We start from the raw sequence: 17,248 nt of genomic DNA on the forward strand, positions 1-17,248 counted from the left end.
GGCAGCTCACCCATGGTCAAATTAAACATCTGTAGAGTGAAACCGCCACTCATGGTCCACGAAATGCACTTCTTCCTATAGACAGAGCAAACTAGTAAGTAGGTGTTTACATGGAAATTAAACTAAAAAACATCATCACCATACATGATTTGGTTTTTTGAATGACTAGAAGGGGAAGAACCTGTGGTTAATTAGTGTTGGTAATGCTCAATCCCACATAGTATTGAAAATATTTAATGCTTGACTTTCTCACTTCCTTGAGTGATAGAGAACAAGGGGATTCTCACACACCGCCGCCGCCGGCTCGGCTCGTGGTCGTGGTCGTGTTTGTACGTGTCTTTGACACGTTCGCTCACTCGGATACTATCTTTTTAGAGGAATTTCTCTTTGAAAGAAACAAATGAAAAATTTAAAAGATTTCAAATGAAATTTATAGGCTGTTGAGGACTGTTTAAATTTCAAATGATAACAGGAGTTACAAGAGTTATTTGATTTAATTCCAGGGGTTACATGATATAATTTCAAGAGTTATAACAGCTGAATAATGATGCAATGAACATGTACTATTTTGAGTCAGGTTCATCTAGACGTTTCAGCTATTACAAAAGAATAGATTTAATCCTGAAATTTTATGGACGATATTAATATTATTTCTAGCCTATAAATAAAGACCCATATTCAGCTTCTCAACTCACTCTCAAACATTTACAATTCACTTACAAAAGTGTTTTCTACAGTTCTCTCTGTGAGTTCTCTCTGAGTGTTTTCCAATCAGAAGAGCAATACCACCAGCAGTCAACTCGATTTCGGGTAAGGAATTCGGAGTGGCCGTGTTAACATCGGGGGACGGTCCGCCTACTGCAGCGATTACACACATCGGGACGAATTCGTTTCTAAGACAGTGGTTTTTGCCACGACACGGTTTACGAATTTATTCCTTTTAATTACTGTTTATATTTTCAATCAGTGCTAACGGTGTAGTTTTGTACTTCATATATCCAACAACTAGAGTTTGAGTAGTTTCCCTCCTAGACATCCCAGAGGGGAGAAACAAGAGCTTAGTTCTCCGAGAAGCAACAACAGTACGGAGAGTTCGAAGGGGATATGGTAGCTTAAAGTGATGATGAGAGCAACTAGTAGTAGTATTACATAGTTTGGACCTTATTTTTCAGCAGTTTCTGCAACCCTTTTTATTTCCTCCAGCAGATTATAATCTACAAAGCAATTATGGGTTTAGAAAAGATGAACAGACTCATAAAGAAATAACAAAAGAAAAAGAAGGTGAAACCTGAGAGGAGAAGATTATCGTCAAATTGAGAGAGATGAACAAAGGAAGTGATGTTCCTTTTTCCATTGCAGCCGGTGCGTTGCTTGTCAGCTTTAACGCAAGGGAGACTGCATGTGCGGAGGCAGCAACCCGGGCACTTGTATTTTGACGCCTTCTCTTTGCATTCTTCACAATCACCTTTTCTTGAATCCTCCATTTTCTTTCTTTCTGTACTTTACGAATAAGGAACAGAGCAAAAGGGATTTTACGCCTGCATATAAACTACAGAAATGGTTACTGAAATATGAGCAAGTTTCTGCCTTCAACATTGAAGTTTCAAAAGTAATGAAACGATTACTAAAATTATCGATTTGTAACAAAATAATTTCTCAACTGTTAACAGGTGTTACCAGAGTCACATAAATCTGATGTGAATCATTTGAAAGGTTAAGTTGGTATTGTTTGATCACATTGACACCCTTTAATTAGTCACTTTGACTTCCACTTAAAAAATCATAAACCTCCGTATCGATCTTTATTGACATGTCGTCGATGCTGACATCATTTATGACATTCACATAGGTAAATAAATGCAATCTTGTGAAATTTGGAATAATAAAAATGTTCTCATTTTTCAAACACCAACTAGGTTGTTCATACATATTGTTGAAAGCTTGGGTTTGTTTGGATGGGAATTGAGACAAGTGAAGAAACTGTTGCAGAAATACAAAAATTATAATGGTAGGGGAGTTGAGACTTGAGAGAAGGCATTGATTGTTGTACAGTTGTAAAGTGTAAACTACTACAACCTTGTCCAAGTTGGTCTGATTTTAGACTAGGGTCTTTCTCTTTTTCCTAGCTGTTCCAACAAATTCCTTGAGCCCTCCAAAATTTCTTATAGATCTGACCAAAGCAATTCACTCAATACCACTTTCTTAAAACAACAAGAGATCTGTTTGAAATCGCCAGTGCTCATCAACCATGAAGAGATCACTTGGCAGCTTAGATTCTTTTGGTGCTTTGATGTCCATCTGTCCAACTACAGTTCCAACAAAACAATTCCAATTTTGTACTTTCATTTAATTTTCTTGAATTCATTATTTATACGTGAAAACAAGTTGTAATTAAATTTATTTGTTTCATTTTGGTCTGCAGATAAACATAGTCTGAGAAACGATCATATATACAGCAGGGACTGAGTTCCAGTCGATATTAGACGGATATGATGAAAAAGGGTGCTTGGAAGAATCGAGACATGTTTCTGAGAAGAAGCAGAGATTAAGTCCTTGGAGAAGAATTTCAAGTTCAAAAACAAGCTCCAACCTGAGAGAAAAGTGAAACTAGCTCAAGAACCTCGGCTTGAAACCGAGACAATTTCATATCATCATCTGCAGCCACCTGGAGAAGAGGTGCCACAACTTTACTAATCCAAAAAAAAGAAGAAACCGAGACAAGTTACCGTTTGGTTTCAAACTCGCCGTGCTAGATGGAAGACGAAGCAATTGGAAAGGGACTATGGCCTTCTCAAAACCAGTTATGACACTCTCCACCATGATAATGCAGCTCTTCTCAATGAGGTAATAATAATAAATTATATTTAACTTTTATATTATATTTGAACATATAGGAGATTAGAATTGTGATATTATGCAGATAAGAGAGTTGCAGGCGAAGCAGAGTGGGGAAAGCACCGAGAGCAATATTTCAGTGAAAGAGGAGGTGATTGTGCGTAAAACTACTTGGAACAAAGTGAACCTATTTGACAACTTCATCAGAGCCTGCAGATCTCAACTATGAGAGCTTCAACAACAGCACCAAGAGATGGACCGAAGTGGAAGATTATAAATTATCATATATTTTAGATTTTTTTAGTTTGTTTTTTCTATTGTTAACCTGTTTGCATCCCCTCAAATTTTATAAGTTCATCTCTTTTAAAATTTTAGAAGTTCGCCTCCCCTGATATAAAATCTTACGTCTCTAAACAACACTAAATCAATTGACGCCACCCTTTTCCTGAACTCAGAAGACGGTTCATTGGATAGTAACTCGAGTGTTATCTTGAATGAAGACATCATCATCAATAACAGTTGCCCCAACAAAGCGGCTATTTTTCACTATTTATATCATTGTCTCCTAAAATTTTATAAGTTTGTCTCTTCCTAAGATTTTAAAAATTCGCCTTTCCAATAATAAATTTTAGGTCTGTTACTGAACATCGCTAAATCAATTAGTGCCACCCTTTTCCCGAACTCGAAAGATAGGGTCATCGATAGTGACTCGAATGCTATCTTGAATACAATGCCACTATTTCTTCGCTGTTTATATCATCAACAACATCTTCTTCACCTTTATCCATGGATTGCTCCAATCTCTCCAAAACAACTTATCAACCACACCAGTATGTGAAGATGGAAGAACACAATTGTCAAATAATATTATTCGAAAGACTTTAATTTCACTCAATTTCATAGTATTAACTTTTCGGGGGGGGGGGGGATGAATTTTTTGAAGGATAAAATCAATTTTAGATTTAGTTTAAAAAAGTTTCAACTCAATCCAGTCTAAGATAATAATTAGTAAACAAAAAATATTAATTAAATTATTAAACTTTTAATTTTAATCAAAGAATCAACAATTAATATAACTACTATGCGATAAATAAATTTATATAATAACATTATTTATTCCTATTAGTTAGATATTTATCAATTTGTATAATAACACATTTAGAAGAGCAGATAGTAATGCTTGAAAAGGAAGAGGGTGATTTGCATGGAGATGAGATGAAAGAGGACAAAGTATAAAAACCCAAATCACTCAACATAAGGATTTGAACAATGAACTTATCATTAACATTAGCATCATTCAAAATAACACAAATACCTTCCTTTGTAATACCCATACAAATAGCAAAGCAACCCAAAACATATATGCATCATCAAAATTCAAACCTATGTATACTCATCTTTACAACACATAAAATGTATACATTCCAGGTCAGAGGTTACCATCGTTTATGAGTTCATTCAAGAGGGTGGTTAACAAGGAATCCCTTCTCTCAGCTCGGCTCTCTTCCCATCTCCTCTCTCCTCCTCCCTCTCCTTCCAAGCCTTTTCCACCATCAACCTCTCCCTCTCGAGCTTCTCCATCGATTGCTGCCATTCTTGCTCGAACAACTGCCTCTCACGGGCACGCCTCTCCATCATCTCCCCCCACTGCATCTCCATCCTCAGCTGCTGATTGAAAAATTCCCTAACCACTTCCTGGACACCAGAACTTGGTCTAGGAGATTTATCCGATACAATTGTGTCAGCTTTTTCCTCTTGCGTGAAATACCTCTAGTAGGCTTTCTTCTTCACTTTCATCTTCATCCTCGCCTTGTTCAGAGAATTCGTCCGAGGATCTATCAGCGGTTGTTCTTTTCATCCTTTCTTTGTCCAGGTAGAATCCGAACCTGCCTCCGACTCAAGTAGGCGGCGCTGCATATTCTTGGCTCTTTCAGTGAATAATGCATGTAGTTCCTCAAAGAATGGGAATTGGCAACCATTCTCAGGATCAGCTGTCTCCTTCCCCTGCACAAATATGACAAAGAAACATTTACACAAACATAAAGATTGTCGTGTGAACAAAACCAAAAATAAAAGATTTTGCATAAAGCATCCGTTTCGAAAGAAATTTGGAAAGATTGCAAAGCACAAATATATATATATATATGGTTAAGACAGGTTGTGAGGAATCACAGGACAAAAAAATGATAATTCAGGATTTCTATCCTTGAATTATACAACAAAAATTGCAGTTTGAGAGTAATTAAAGAGGGAGAATGAGGAAGAAAGGACCTTGTAACGATTGAGAAGATTTTTCCACTTAGACTTGCACTGATCAGGGGTTCGGGTGAAGCCTCCATCCTTCATCTTAGCACTGACGACCTCCCAGAGGGTCTTGTTGTGCTTGGTGGCGGTAAAGTCCCTTTCAAGCTCACCTCGTATGAAGATCAGTTCCCGAGTCTCCTCCTGCCCCCACTGCCCACCCCCTAACATCGCTGCTGTTTATTCCAACTCCACCAATCCCTCTTCCCTTTAAATTAGGGTTTTATTTTGCAAACTTATGACTATATTTTCTCCTTTCTTTCGATAGCAAAATAAAGGGCTGATCTTGCCACTATTTCACGTAAGCATCTTTTAACTTTGTTGTCTTTTAAATTAATCCGAGTTTTCCAAGCTTGGTTGTCTTTGCCATCAAGGTGGAAGCATGGAGGTCCCCTTGGTCCTTCCTCCATTGCCGGGCGTTTAGAAATTAGAAACTTAAACTGTATTTGGTAGGCAAAACTGCTGCATACGTGCCGGAGTTCTTCACTAGGCTGTGATAGCTAGCCAGCCCATTCATTTATAGATCCAATTTGACGAACACATTAGGCTTTGTTAGCTAGCCAGCCCGTTCATCTATAGATCACTTTAAAGTTTGAGATCAATTAAATTGGATGGTCGAATTCTCATCAAATTAGCAAATAGGTGTAATTTGCCGTCCCAGCAGACCACTAGAAGTTTCTTTCTGTATACAATAATTTGTTAAGTAGTGAAACTACCTCCAATGCAAATTAGTGTTACCAAAATATACACGTTTGTTTAGAACTAGCAAGTACAATTTTCATGAAAGCACCTAGTGCACTCAAATACACACCTGAAGAAGACTGAATGAACCAAATGTCTGTGCCTCCATTTCATTCCACAATATTCGAATCGTTTCTAAATCACATTAATCTATTTCACTTTATGCATGCAGCAACCAATATGTTCTTATTTGTGTTTTGCAATTCAATACATAAATCTACTTGACAAACACAAATTGAAAATCAAGGGACAAGCAAGCCCCATTAAAACATAAACCTCTTGCACCTAGTATATTTCATCATCTGGAATATCAGGGGTCAAGAATTTCTTTGGATCTTTACTGATTTCCTCATAGTTTAATCTTGGCTTCACTCTTTCCGGCACTGGTTCCAATGGAATAATCATATCTCTATCAATGACTCCATCTATTATTCCATATTCAACTGCTTCCATTGGAGACATATACCGATCCCTATCAATATCCTTCACTACTTGTTCAAATGAACGTCCAGTAAAACCGGAAATTATTCTGGACACATTGTTCTTGTTATGCATAATTTCCCGTGCTTGGATTTCTACATCTATAGCTTGTCCACTAGCACCTCCTAGAGGTTGATGAATCATTATCCGAGTGTTTGGCATTGCAAGGCGCTTGCCTTTGGTGCCACCACCAAGGATAATGGAAGCTGTTGATGCTGCGATGCCAATTGCAATCGTGGAAACATCAGCCCGCACAAGCTGCACTACATCGTATATAGCCATTGTAGCACTGGTACAAATAGCAAAAACAGAAAATAAGCAAAAGGAAAGGTGATACAATCAGAAATCAAATAGAAGGCAACAAACTGTTAAAATTGAAGCATAGCAGGAAAGTTTCAAGTCTTTTGTACCAACAGGAAGGAGAATACAAAAATGTTTTAAAAAATAGAAAGGGAAAGAAAAGGTAAATCACCCTTATTTTGATTGCACAAAGACAAAATAATAAATAAAAAAGGTTGTTCAAGCAGTCTTAGAAGGGAAGGAAATGGAAATTTATCAAGTTCATTAGCAAATTAGAGTCTTCGTATATCTTGCAAAGTGAATTGTAATAATGTAAGTACATTAAAAGAAATTACATGGAACAGTCCTATGAAGATCTTCGAATTTCTTCTCCGTCAAGTAAAATGTTTCCCTTACAAAAGAAGGTACCCTTTGTCTCAAGCCTCAATTCAAATATAGTATATAAGAATACATACATGATTTCTAGCCTAGATTGATGACCTAAACTGCATTTAAAGTGCAAATGCTCTATACTTTCAAGAATATGCAATTATGCACACTTCCAACAGACCCTACAACAACAACCTATGAATACCTGAAGATTGCATAAACCAAGGGGGTTGTCTTCCCAAGGAAAGGGTAGGTTAGAAGAAGACAAGGAAATGATTCAGCTGTCTTCTTAGAAAGCATCTATTGGGGGTAAAATTTGCCCCTTTTTTAAGGAATGGGAGGAATAAAGGGTACTAAGAAACTTGATCTTGGTCATTAGAAGAGACAAAGAATAAACACACACCCAAATGAACAATAAGATTGTGAACCATCACACATGACAATTGAACGATACAGAAGGATTCTTTATGCTCGGATGAAGCAATACAATTTCCATCCCCAAGTTGAATCTACAATTTAAGAGTTGCAATTTGGCTTGCTGGACTTTTATATCATAGGCTCAGCCATGATTTGATATATATTTTAGGCTACTTAAATTATTTTTTACTTTTTAGTAATTAGACTTGCCAGCTTACTGAGAACTAAGGTAAGGAATCTATGCCCTTCAATTAAAGGGGGTTTACAAACAAGATAGATCTTCAAATCATTACTATCATGCTCCTTCAATAAAAAATATAAGGAAGAAAATGACAATCCATATCCAAGGAGAATACAACCACCATCAGATAAAATTGTCATATCGTTTCCAAAATCCTAACAAATGATGTGATACTAGCTGAAGCAAATAAAAAGGTCATTATTCAGCTTTATAAGGGCATATTAAGGTCATAAATTGTCAGCTCAATAATTTACCATTGAACAATACCACATTATTCAAAGAAAAAAAGGTCACATTAGTGATTCCCCTCACGGCCTCACCCCCTTTTTTATTAAAGAAAATACCCATTGATGAAGCCATCTGATATGAATTTCCCAGATATCTATAAAAAAAGATCTTCCTTTCCCATTCAGAAAAAGGAATAGAACAAAAGTTTTAGCAACAACGCGTTTTTCTCATTATCTCAGATTCTCAAAAGAGAACAACTGAAAAACTGAATAATAGGATCTAAGCCTAAGGTTAAAGGGCAGAACTTGAAAAGGGATCATACCTCAAAGAACCACCAGGGGAATTAATGAATAGTCTGATATCTTTAGTAGGGTCCTGAGCGTCCAAAAGCAGCAACTGACTTATAATAGCATCGGCCAAAAAATCATCAATTTGGTTGCCAAGGAAAACAATTCGCTCCCTCAGCAGCAACCCCATAGCATCGGTTTCAGCCCCTCGCATGGCGGTGGCGGGGGTCTGAGGGGCTGATAATTTGAGGCTGTTAGCGGTGGCTTTCAGTTTGAGAGAAGAAGAAACGGGTGTGGGCGAGAGGCTCAAAAAGGGAGGGGTTTTGTTAGGGAAAGGAAGAGAGGGTTTACATTTGAGTTGAAGGGAGGAGAAAGCAGGGTTTAGAGCAGATGAGAGTGAGATTAAATCCATGGCGATTGTGGTGTTTGATGCGTGAGCGTCGAGAGACTCAGATAAGCAACTCCCACTCAAGCCGCCTCCCCTTTCGCCCTTTGATTTTGATATGATTTAAAGCAAATAACATACCAAATTATCTACCCACATTGGATGAGAATAACGAGGCTTAATTCACAATCAGGCCCTCCAAGTATAAACATTTTTTTTACTTTACACCCTAAACTTCTTTTTCTTATATTCTGACTCTCTAAATATACTCATCTTCGTTCTTTATACCTCAAAGTATGACCCCATTATACATTCTAGCCCCTAAACGTTACAAAGATTAAAAAATCCGGACCAATTAACTTGCGCCATTGGGCATCCTCCTCTTCCTTTTATGGTGATCGAGTCTGATTGATAAATTTTAAGATATTGATGGGTGCGAGGATAATTATGACAAATTCAGAAAGTTGAAAGATTTTTAATGACATGAATAAAGTATAATTAAGGTTTTAGTAGAGTTTGAGGGCATATATTTGATTGGTTGATCAAGTTGCATATCTTTGTTCCCTCGTGTTTTCTTATGACATTGGTTATAGATCTATTAGAAATACCCATCTTCCTTCCTTTAGAATTCTCTTTTTCCTCCTCTCTAAATAAGATTAGAAGAGAGATAAAAAAGGTTTCAATAAGCTTTGATGGCCAGATGTGAAAATGGAAATATGAGTATTTTAAACTTGAATATCGATTTCATAATTTTAAAAAATTTATTATAAATTCGGGTTATTGAAGTGACAACTAAAATCTTAATGTAAAAATTGGGGTAATAAGATATTAGAACACTATAGCCACAACTTTTTCATGATGCCTAAATCTGAATTTTATTTTTTGTATCTTGTCATTTATCACATTACAATGTATGAAACGTTAAGAGTCAAAATATAACAATACACATTAATAGTTAAACCAGGATAAAAAAATCAGGATGCAAAATATAAAAATGAGTGAACTTAGAGGGTTAATTTGTAAATTAAACCAAGATAATAATAGTAATAATTAGGCTTAATTTAAAAAGGTGCCTATGTTATAACTTTTTTTCATTTAAGTTCCACGTAACACGCAAGATGCGGCTTTTTTTTTTTTTTTCACATAACATTTTCGTTAAAGGGTGATCGTAAATTGTTGAAAGATAAAATTCAACAGACGGATAACGTAAGGAATCAAAATCATTCTGTTTAAATTAGTGATTAAAATCGGTTAGACTAAAACATATGGAACCATTTATATAATTTATCTATGTAAAAATTACATATTCAATATAATATAAATAATATAAATAGTATATATATATATATATATATATATATATATATATACACACACACACAACGTAAATAAAATTAAAAGAGATAAGAATTATAGGAAACATTAATACTAATTCATACTAAATTGAGATTAAAATAAAATGAATGTACATAATTCGGAGTAGCAACTCATCTAAATATCGGAATAAAGCGTGAATTTAAAATAATAATAAAATAGAAAAACTTGTAAAAAAATTATCTCAAGAGAACTTTGAAAAAAGTACTTAATTGAACAAAAAAAAAAGAACTTCAAATACCAAATTAACCTTGAATCCAATTTGAAGTACATAATTGGAGGAAAAAACTAAAGTAGCAAACTGAATCATGATATCAAATTGAAGTACTAAAATGTACATTAACTTTTTTTTTTAAAGGAAAACATGCATCTAAGATTAACCATAAATAGCATAAAAGCAAGGCTGATGAAGGCCTAAAGCAAACTGGGCAAGGGTGTGAGCCACCACATTGATCGAGCGGCGGATAGTGTGTACACCAACATGAGGATGATCCTGGAGCAAAGCACGAGCTTCAGCAAGATGAAATCCAAGAGAGGACAGGTCAGCCTGGGTAGAAAGCAACTGATGAACTACATTGGCCGCATCACTTTCCAGGCGAACATGTTGATAATCCAATTCAAGAGCCAGTCGGAGGCCATTAGTGATTGCCGCTGCCTCGATCGGGACTGCTTGAGCTGCAACAACCAGTCCACTATAATCCCGAGCAACGATACCAAGAGCTGGAGAACCAGAGGATGAGCGTGCACCGTCAGCATTTATGTATACTGAAATTTGTTAAAAGAAAAAGGATTCTGATATTGTGGGCTAGCCTGGACCGTCAGCCCATTATCAAGATAACCAAAAGTAGCATATGGCATTAGATATCGTGGCATCCATTTTGCGATACCTCTCCTCTCCCGTTTCCTTCCTGATTTAGGGTTTTCTTTCGCTACGTATTTTCCTTCCCGATTTCATAAACATCGGTATTCCCACTCCTAGTCGATCTATGATTTGTGCATTTCCTCTGATTTTACTGTAAATATTCAATCAATTTCATCAATTATGTTTGTAGTGTCTTCTCCGTTTATGACTTGCACCAAAAACCTCCGTGTCTTTGGTCCTGGTTTGAATCCCTTTGCTCCTTATTGCATCGCTCATCATTCCCCTGCTTATCGCTAATTCCTTTCTCCCCCCTCTTTTCCGTCTCTATCATGTGATTCCTCCTCCCACTGCCTCCCTCTCGTTATTGTCAACTTTCGGGGAATTTGTTTTTTTTCAAGAAAAAAAGATCTTACCCTTTGTGAAATTTCATCTTTTTACTACAATATCATGTAATTCTTCGCCTAAACAATCAATCAATCTGATCTGAGGCCCTCTTCTTTATTTTCTGGGTTAAGGAAATAAAAATTATATATATCTGCAACGATATTGGTTGGTTTTTTGTTATTGAGTCGAAGAATATGACCCAAGTGCAGTCTTTGAGGAGAAGTTTGTCAAGAAGGCGCTCGTTTAGGTGTGGGATTGATAGGGATGATAGAGGTTGGACGTTGCTTCACATCGGAGCCCGAAAAGGTGACCTCGATAAGGTATCTTTCTTTGTTTGAACCTTATTCTTCTTCTTGATCCATAAGTTATTTAACAGTTATAGTATTTAATGCCAACATCAGAAGGCAAGGATAATGCCGGAATTCTACCTGCCTTTAGTGGTAATACTTGAAATCACTTATCAAATTTAACAGAAAAGAAAATTCTTTTAGGACTATGACCTCTATTTTATACCAATAGTAAGTGGACATTTGTTCTTTGATTTATTGCTCTTCCATTCTTGCTTTTATCTGAGATTTCCCTTTTACCTGGATTTTATATGTTGAGGAATGGCTGTCAATGAGCTCTTCTGTGATTTATTTGTTTTGTATTCCCGTGGGGGTCTCACTTTATCAGTCATTCAGTTGTCCTTGCCACTAACTGATTTACTTGATTTTCACTAGATATTTTTTAGATACATCCCCTAATGGAGCTGAACATGTTAATCTTTCATCATCTGGCTCAAACAAAAGACTGTTGAACCCAATTGTTACAAACTGATTAAGATTCATATGAAGGATAGAAAGGAGTCGGAACAAAAAAAAAATTAATCAAGTGATTAAGATTCATTATCACTTTCTTATGTTGAAGCTTAGCTATTAGATGTACAAATTTTCATTCCTCCATACCAAATGGAACATATATGTTATCAACACATGTATGAATGATTCAATATGTAAGACTCAATTTCTTTTGAGCTCTTTGTCACTGGCATTTATTGTATATTATTATTTGTGTTTCTTGCCAAACATTTCGCTGAAATAATTCTCCTTTCCCATGGAAATTGAATTCTAATTTAAGGTTCTTTGGAACAGGTCAAACAACTTATCAATGAAGGGATGGATGTAAACGTGGCTGCATGGGGCCCCAAATCCCAAGGTATCACCCCACTCCATCTTGCCGCTGAGGGTGGCCATGTTGAAGTTCTGGATGAGTTGCTTGAACGTGGTGCTAATATTGATGCAAGAACTATGGGTGCCTGTGGTTGTAATTTCCTAATCTCATGTTTTCCTATTTTGTCTCTTTAGTGACTATATACCATAGTTAAAAATTGTGTTGTTGATAACTTATGACCTGGTAAGTACATTAAATAAAAAACTACAAGTTAATTTGGGCCCTGTTAACCATCTAATTTCCGCATTTAAACTTTGCTAATTTGATTATATTTCACAACTTAAAGCAGCTGCATTTCTTCTTCGAAGACTCCTCTATTTAAGCTTCCATGCTCATCAAACAAACACTATGAGACAATCAAACATTTGTAGTAATTAGTAACTACCCAACCCCCCCCCCCCACCAAAAAAAACACACCAATACACACAAACAAAAAGTCAATACTGTTGTCAGTGTTTTAAGAAAAAAACTTGGACACCACTAGGCCCAAATAAACTCTTAATTTGTTATAAATTGTGATCCATTTCCTGCTAAAAATGCTTTAAAGAATCCCAATCATCTAACTGCACGTTAGATTTTTTTCTTTTCATATTTTTGTGCAAAGTTAACAGCATTCAATTTGGACATATTAAAGATATGCTAGTTTATGATGATTTTGTGTATTTTGGACAGCTTATACTAGGAGTGTACATAGTATTAGTGGCTTGAGGGTAAACACCAGATTGGTGAATGAAATTTTGGGCTTGATATTACAAAAAATTGAAACTTAGGATTTGTTATAAAAGCATGCGCCTAGATGCAAGAAAGGCTACTGATTTCATTGCCCCTTGTTTTTGTTGTGAATCTCAGGGACACCACTTCACGCAGCAGCTAAAGAAAGAAAGAAAGAAGCAGTGAAGTTCGTGATAGAGAATGGGGCATTTTTGCCAGATGACATCAACGATTGCAGATTTAATCCACCACTCCATTACTGCCCTGGCCTTGAATGGGCCTATGAGGAGATGAAGCGTCTTCAAAGAGATAGCTCTTCAGCAGGGGAGACATCTTATAGCTCTGAAAGTTGACGCCCCTGCTGTGTTTGGTGCTTTAAGAAGTGTTGGCCTACTAATAGCTGTTTTTGGATGTGTGTTTGCTATCCGGTTTGGTTTTAAAGACTGTCGTTTGCATATTTGATGGCATGTTGCCAACCAATAAACTAATACTCCCATGGCATTGCATCACGTGCATATGATATTGTATGATACATTGATGCTTTGAACGTGAAAGTTTTACTCCTGTAAGAACTTAAATACTATCATGTTTTCTTTCTTTTCTCTACGCTCTACTGTACCATAGGTTCTCTTTACGAGTATCAGTTCTAGGCAAATGATGCAGGCCCAATTTATTAATAAATTAGACGCTAAGTTTTGGGTTAATGAAAATGTCGTCGTTTTGTAATTAGGTAACAAGGTGGTTTTGGGTTAGGGTTTCAATCAATGATGACTGAATGAAATTGTTTTCTTCTTCTTTTCTCTGCGAAAGCTGCCTGCTCTTTTCTATAATATTTATGTTCGACTTATTGGTTCCTTAAATCTTTACCACCTTCTAGTTTGTTCTCTATCAATAGGTATCAGTTGGATCCAAGTCATTTGATTTTTCTCCTATTTTCTTCCTAAATTCTTAAACTTCCATTCTTATCCACTTGATCTCTTGAAATTTGCCTTCTTCTCTTTGATTCTTCTTCTGTTTTCCCTCTATTTCTTAGATTCTCGATTTAATCCATGTCGCGAGTTGAATGAGTTTTTTCTTAATTTTTCTTCTTCTTCCGTTCTGTCTCCTTTCTCTGAAATTTCATGTTAGTTCCTTCGATTCTCCCTTACTTTATGCTTGCATCGGCGCAACATGGGTAGGGGAGTATCTAGGGCCTAGGTAGGCCGTACGACATGGCCCATGCGGACCCAAAATCAGCAAAACTCGCTGCACCTTCATTCGGTTTCGAAGTCTTGTGTGAAAAATAATGGTAAAAAAGTAAACTTAATCAAATACTAAAAAGGTAAAAAAGAGTTTTTTTTTCAAAGTAAATAACATATAATAAACTCACTCTAAATATAAATTAAATTTTTAGGTATTAACTAAATGTATAAAATCGAAGTTCAGAGATGAAGCTGACATCAGCCGTTCCCTATAGGCCCAATTAGGCCGAATAGTTAAAATTAAAAGTCCAAAAGTTCGGCCACTTATTGGGATACTTATATAATCGAGTTGAGTCAAACGTGAGTCCGGTTAAATTTGATTCGACTAAAAATGTATAAATCTGAGTTTAAATATACTCAAAAATTTACGAACTTAAAATGGTGTATAAAATTACACTGACGGTATGAAATCACCAATTAATTCGAGAATAGAGGGGTAACAGTGTCACCCACTTTCTTCCTCCTTCACAATGTATTTTGGAATCTAATCGATCATTTCTTGATATCCATGGCTTGCACTACAGACTAAAAATAATCATTAATTGAATTTTTTGTTACTTGATTGAACTGATATGTCAGTGATTTTCCTATTTATTATTGTAACTATTGTTAGTATTAATAAAACTCAATCTTATCAGTATTCCTACTGCTACCGCTTTGACTTGCTACGCTACCGCTGTCGATTTAGAAGATAGTGAGATACCTAGCAAAGTGATATAATATCATAAAACCTTGAATCCCCCTTCTTTGACATCCTAGATTTCTCCTCTCTCTCTTTTTTTTTTATCCATATATGCATGGTAATCAGAAGATGTTGCTAGTATATCTCAGTTAACACTAACTGTATTTCTTACAGAGTGTGAGTTTGTAGACCAGAACCCCTAATGGGTAGGAAAGAGATCTGCAAGTATTTTTTTTCCCCACTTTCAAATTTATGTTTCAAGGTGCTTCGCTACTACTTTTTGTTATGTAGATGTTCTGGTGGGTGTCTGTTTCCGTTTTAGCTGTTTTATGGAATTAAAAGGGTTTAGCACTTAGTATGGCAGAAGATACAGGATGGGTGATTTCATGGTGATTGATTAGCAACAGAGTGGAATTGGAATGGATGGTTTCTGGTTTGTTGAAGTGGCATCAGTTTCTAGAAGCACATATAAAGGAAAATAATAGTTAACAAAACTAAGATTTTAGAAAATCCAATTTCTGCATTTTGAATAATTCATATTAAAATATGATATAAATCACCAAATGTTTCATCCAAACATACAATGAGAGAATTAAGGATAGAGCATCTTGTTCATTGAGTGACCTGTTAAACTTGTGTACATGCATTTACCAGTTCTGCCCATGGATTGATTGTTTTTAGAAAGAACGAGCTCCTTGACATAAAAATAGGAACTTTTTGTACATTACCACTATTTGGTTTCATTACTTTGTTTTTAAAATGTAAAAGGATATAAAGAAAACAAATCATGATATTTGAGGGTTTACCTCCTTTTATATGGCTTGAGCAGCAATGAGCTTGTAGTTTTTCCTATGCTTTTGTTATTATATTTTTGTTCATCAAATAGATATATCACGAGTAGGACTAAGAAGAGGGGCAACTGCTAGAAGAAAAGGAATAAGTAATTTTGTATTTTTCATCTGTCATATTTGTAGACCTTATTTATGCTGTCTTTCCGTGAATCTACATTGTTTCTTTGATGTGATCTGGCAGCGAATGTGGAAGATAATATGTTAAACTTGAATTTTGTTAATCAATTCCATGTTGATGGTTGTACATACATGTAAGTTTGAATTGCATTGCAAAACATGTGGCTGTAGGTCAAGTTCATCATACATTCAAATTCAGACTGCAGTGTAATAAATCAAGGGCACCAACTGCCTGGTTTTTGCATGGAGTCTTCATTTGCTGTTTTATGTATTGCATTATCACAAACACCATATACTTTGAACATCATTTTGCCAAAAAAAAAAAAAGGGATTTGAACATATCACTGTTTGTTGCATGATGATAAGTTGCCTTTTCCCCCCTCTTTATTCAAGTTATAGAACTCTCTCTCTCTCTCTCTCTCTCTCTCTCTCTATGTGCCTGCATTTTGAATGAAAGATTTGGTTAGTGTTGTTAGGGTGGCAAAGTCTCGAGGCAGTTCGAGTCCACATATTTCTCTCTGGCCTCCTTTCCTGTAATATGCTAAAATGAGTGTTCCTTCATGTTGTAGGTGCAATTAGCAAATGAAAAACAACTCGGTGATCATTATGGCTCCAAACATCCGAAGGAAAACCCTCCGACTGTGTCAAGTTGATTGATTTCCAACGCAAAAGAAAAAGGAAAAGAACAGATTAGCTTTTCCTCTATGATTCTAGATGTTAAATGTTAAACCAATGGAAATGACTTGTCTATTTGCCTTTGCCTCACTTTTTTGTCATCTCATGTGTTGAATTGCATGAACGATAATAAAGATGTTACCTTTCTGCCTGGATATTAAGATTTTATGAGTTCATAAGAGAACTTTGTAGAACAAATTGGATTCTAATAAAATGTTAAATTTCTTGGTGTTGGTCAGCAAATCATATGTTTTAGGGTAGAATAAAAATTAATTGACATCAAGTAAATAGCAGTATAAAAAAGTAACTTTAATTTGATAGAGTAGAATAAAAAAAATTACTTTAGAATGAATTATTGTTTTTCGTGAACGATATATATTTCTTGAAAAAGAGCTTTTTTTATATATAAAAAATAATTGTTTTAAAAGATATATAAAAGTTTAACATTAATCTATAGACTGTGATATGATAAAATTTGATCATAAAATTTTAAATGATTATCATATCTAAGTTAACCAATTAACGTCTAGCTTAAACTATCATTAACTTTTTAAC

At 35.6% G+C, this 17,248-nt stretch overlaps 2 protein-coding genes and 3 pseudogenes across 3 annotated transcripts; 2 read left to right on the forward strand and 3 right to left on the reverse strand.

The window, feature by feature from the left end:
* Window positions 1-21: 21 nt before the first annotated feature.
* LOC120164312 lies at window positions 22-1,522 on the reverse strand (annotated as a pseudogene).
* Window positions 1,523-2,066: 544 nt separating this feature from the next.
* LOC120164313 lies at window positions 2,067-3,720 on the forward strand (annotated as a pseudogene).
* A 420-nt stretch (window positions 3,721-4,140) lies between these two features.
* Window positions 4,141-5,538, reverse strand: LOC120164269 (annotated as a pseudogene).
* Window positions 5,539-5,958: 420 nt separating this feature from the next.
* On the reverse strand, window positions 5,959-8,681 carry LOC120164268 (ATP-dependent Clp protease proteolytic subunit 4, chloroplastic-like). Its single transcript, XM_039174027.1, has 2 exons — window positions 8,235-8,681; window positions 5,959-6,646 (listed from the first exon to the last, which is right to left on the reverse strand). The coding sequence occupies exons 1-2, from the start codon at window positions 8,609-8,611 to the stop codon at window positions 6,163-6,165; spliced, it is 861 nt and encodes a 286-aa protein (XP_039029958.1). The 5' UTR covers window positions 8,612-8,681; the 3' UTR covers window positions 5,959-6,162.
* Window positions 8,682-10,840: 2,159 nt separating this feature from the next.
* LOC120164272 (phytochrome-interacting ankyrin-repeat protein 2-like) lies at window positions 10,841-13,598 on the forward strand. Of its 2 annotated transcripts, none has more exons than XM_039174029.1 (3): window positions 10,841-11,524; window positions 12,338-12,509; window positions 13,266-13,598. In XM_039174029.1, exons 1-3 carry the CDS (start codon window positions 11,399-11,401, stop codon window positions 13,478-13,480), a joined length of 513 nt encoding a protein of 170 aa, XP_039029960.1. In that variant the 5' UTR covers window positions 10,841-11,398; the 3' UTR covers window positions 13,481-13,598. The 2 variants fall into 2 exon arrangements, with proteins under 2 accessions (XP_039029960.1, XP_039029961.1); XM_039174030.1 differs by having other exon boundaries at window positions 12,338-12,506.
* Window positions 13,599-17,248: the final 3,650 nt, after the last annotated feature.

This window comes from Hibiscus syriacus, unplaced genomic scaffold (assembly GCF_006381635.1).
Source record: "Hibiscus syriacus cultivar Baekdansim isolate YM2019G1 unplaced genomic scaffold, ASM638163v2 tig00111506_pilon, whole genome shotgun sequence".
In the NCBI taxonomy this organism is placed as follows: Eukaryota; Viridiplantae; Streptophyta; class Magnoliopsida; order Malvales; family Malvaceae; genus Hibiscus; species Hibiscus syriacus.

Bases quoted from the DNA above. Each gene is read 5' to 3' on its own strand.
- LOC120164272 (XM_039174029.1), top strand. From the start codon at position 11,399: ATGACCCAAGTGCAGTCTTTGAGGAGAAGTTTGTCAAGAAGGCGCTCG. The intron at 11,525-12,337 runs GTATCTTTCTTT...TCTTTGGAACAG, and splicing joins GAAAAGGTGACCTCGATAAG to GTCAAACAACTTATCAATGA. The intron at 12,510-13,265 runs GTAATTTCCTAA...TGTGAATCTCAG, and splicing joins AACTATGGGTGCCTGTGGTT to GGACACCACTTCACGCAGCA.
- LOC120164268 (XM_039174027.1), bottom strand. From the start codon at position 8,611: ATGGATTTAATCTCACTCTCATCTGCTCTAAACCCTGCTTTCTCCTCC. The intron at 6,647-8,234 runs GTATGATCCCTT...TATTTGTACCAG, and splicing joins TCCCCTGGTGGTTCTTTGAG to TGCTACAATGGCTATATACG.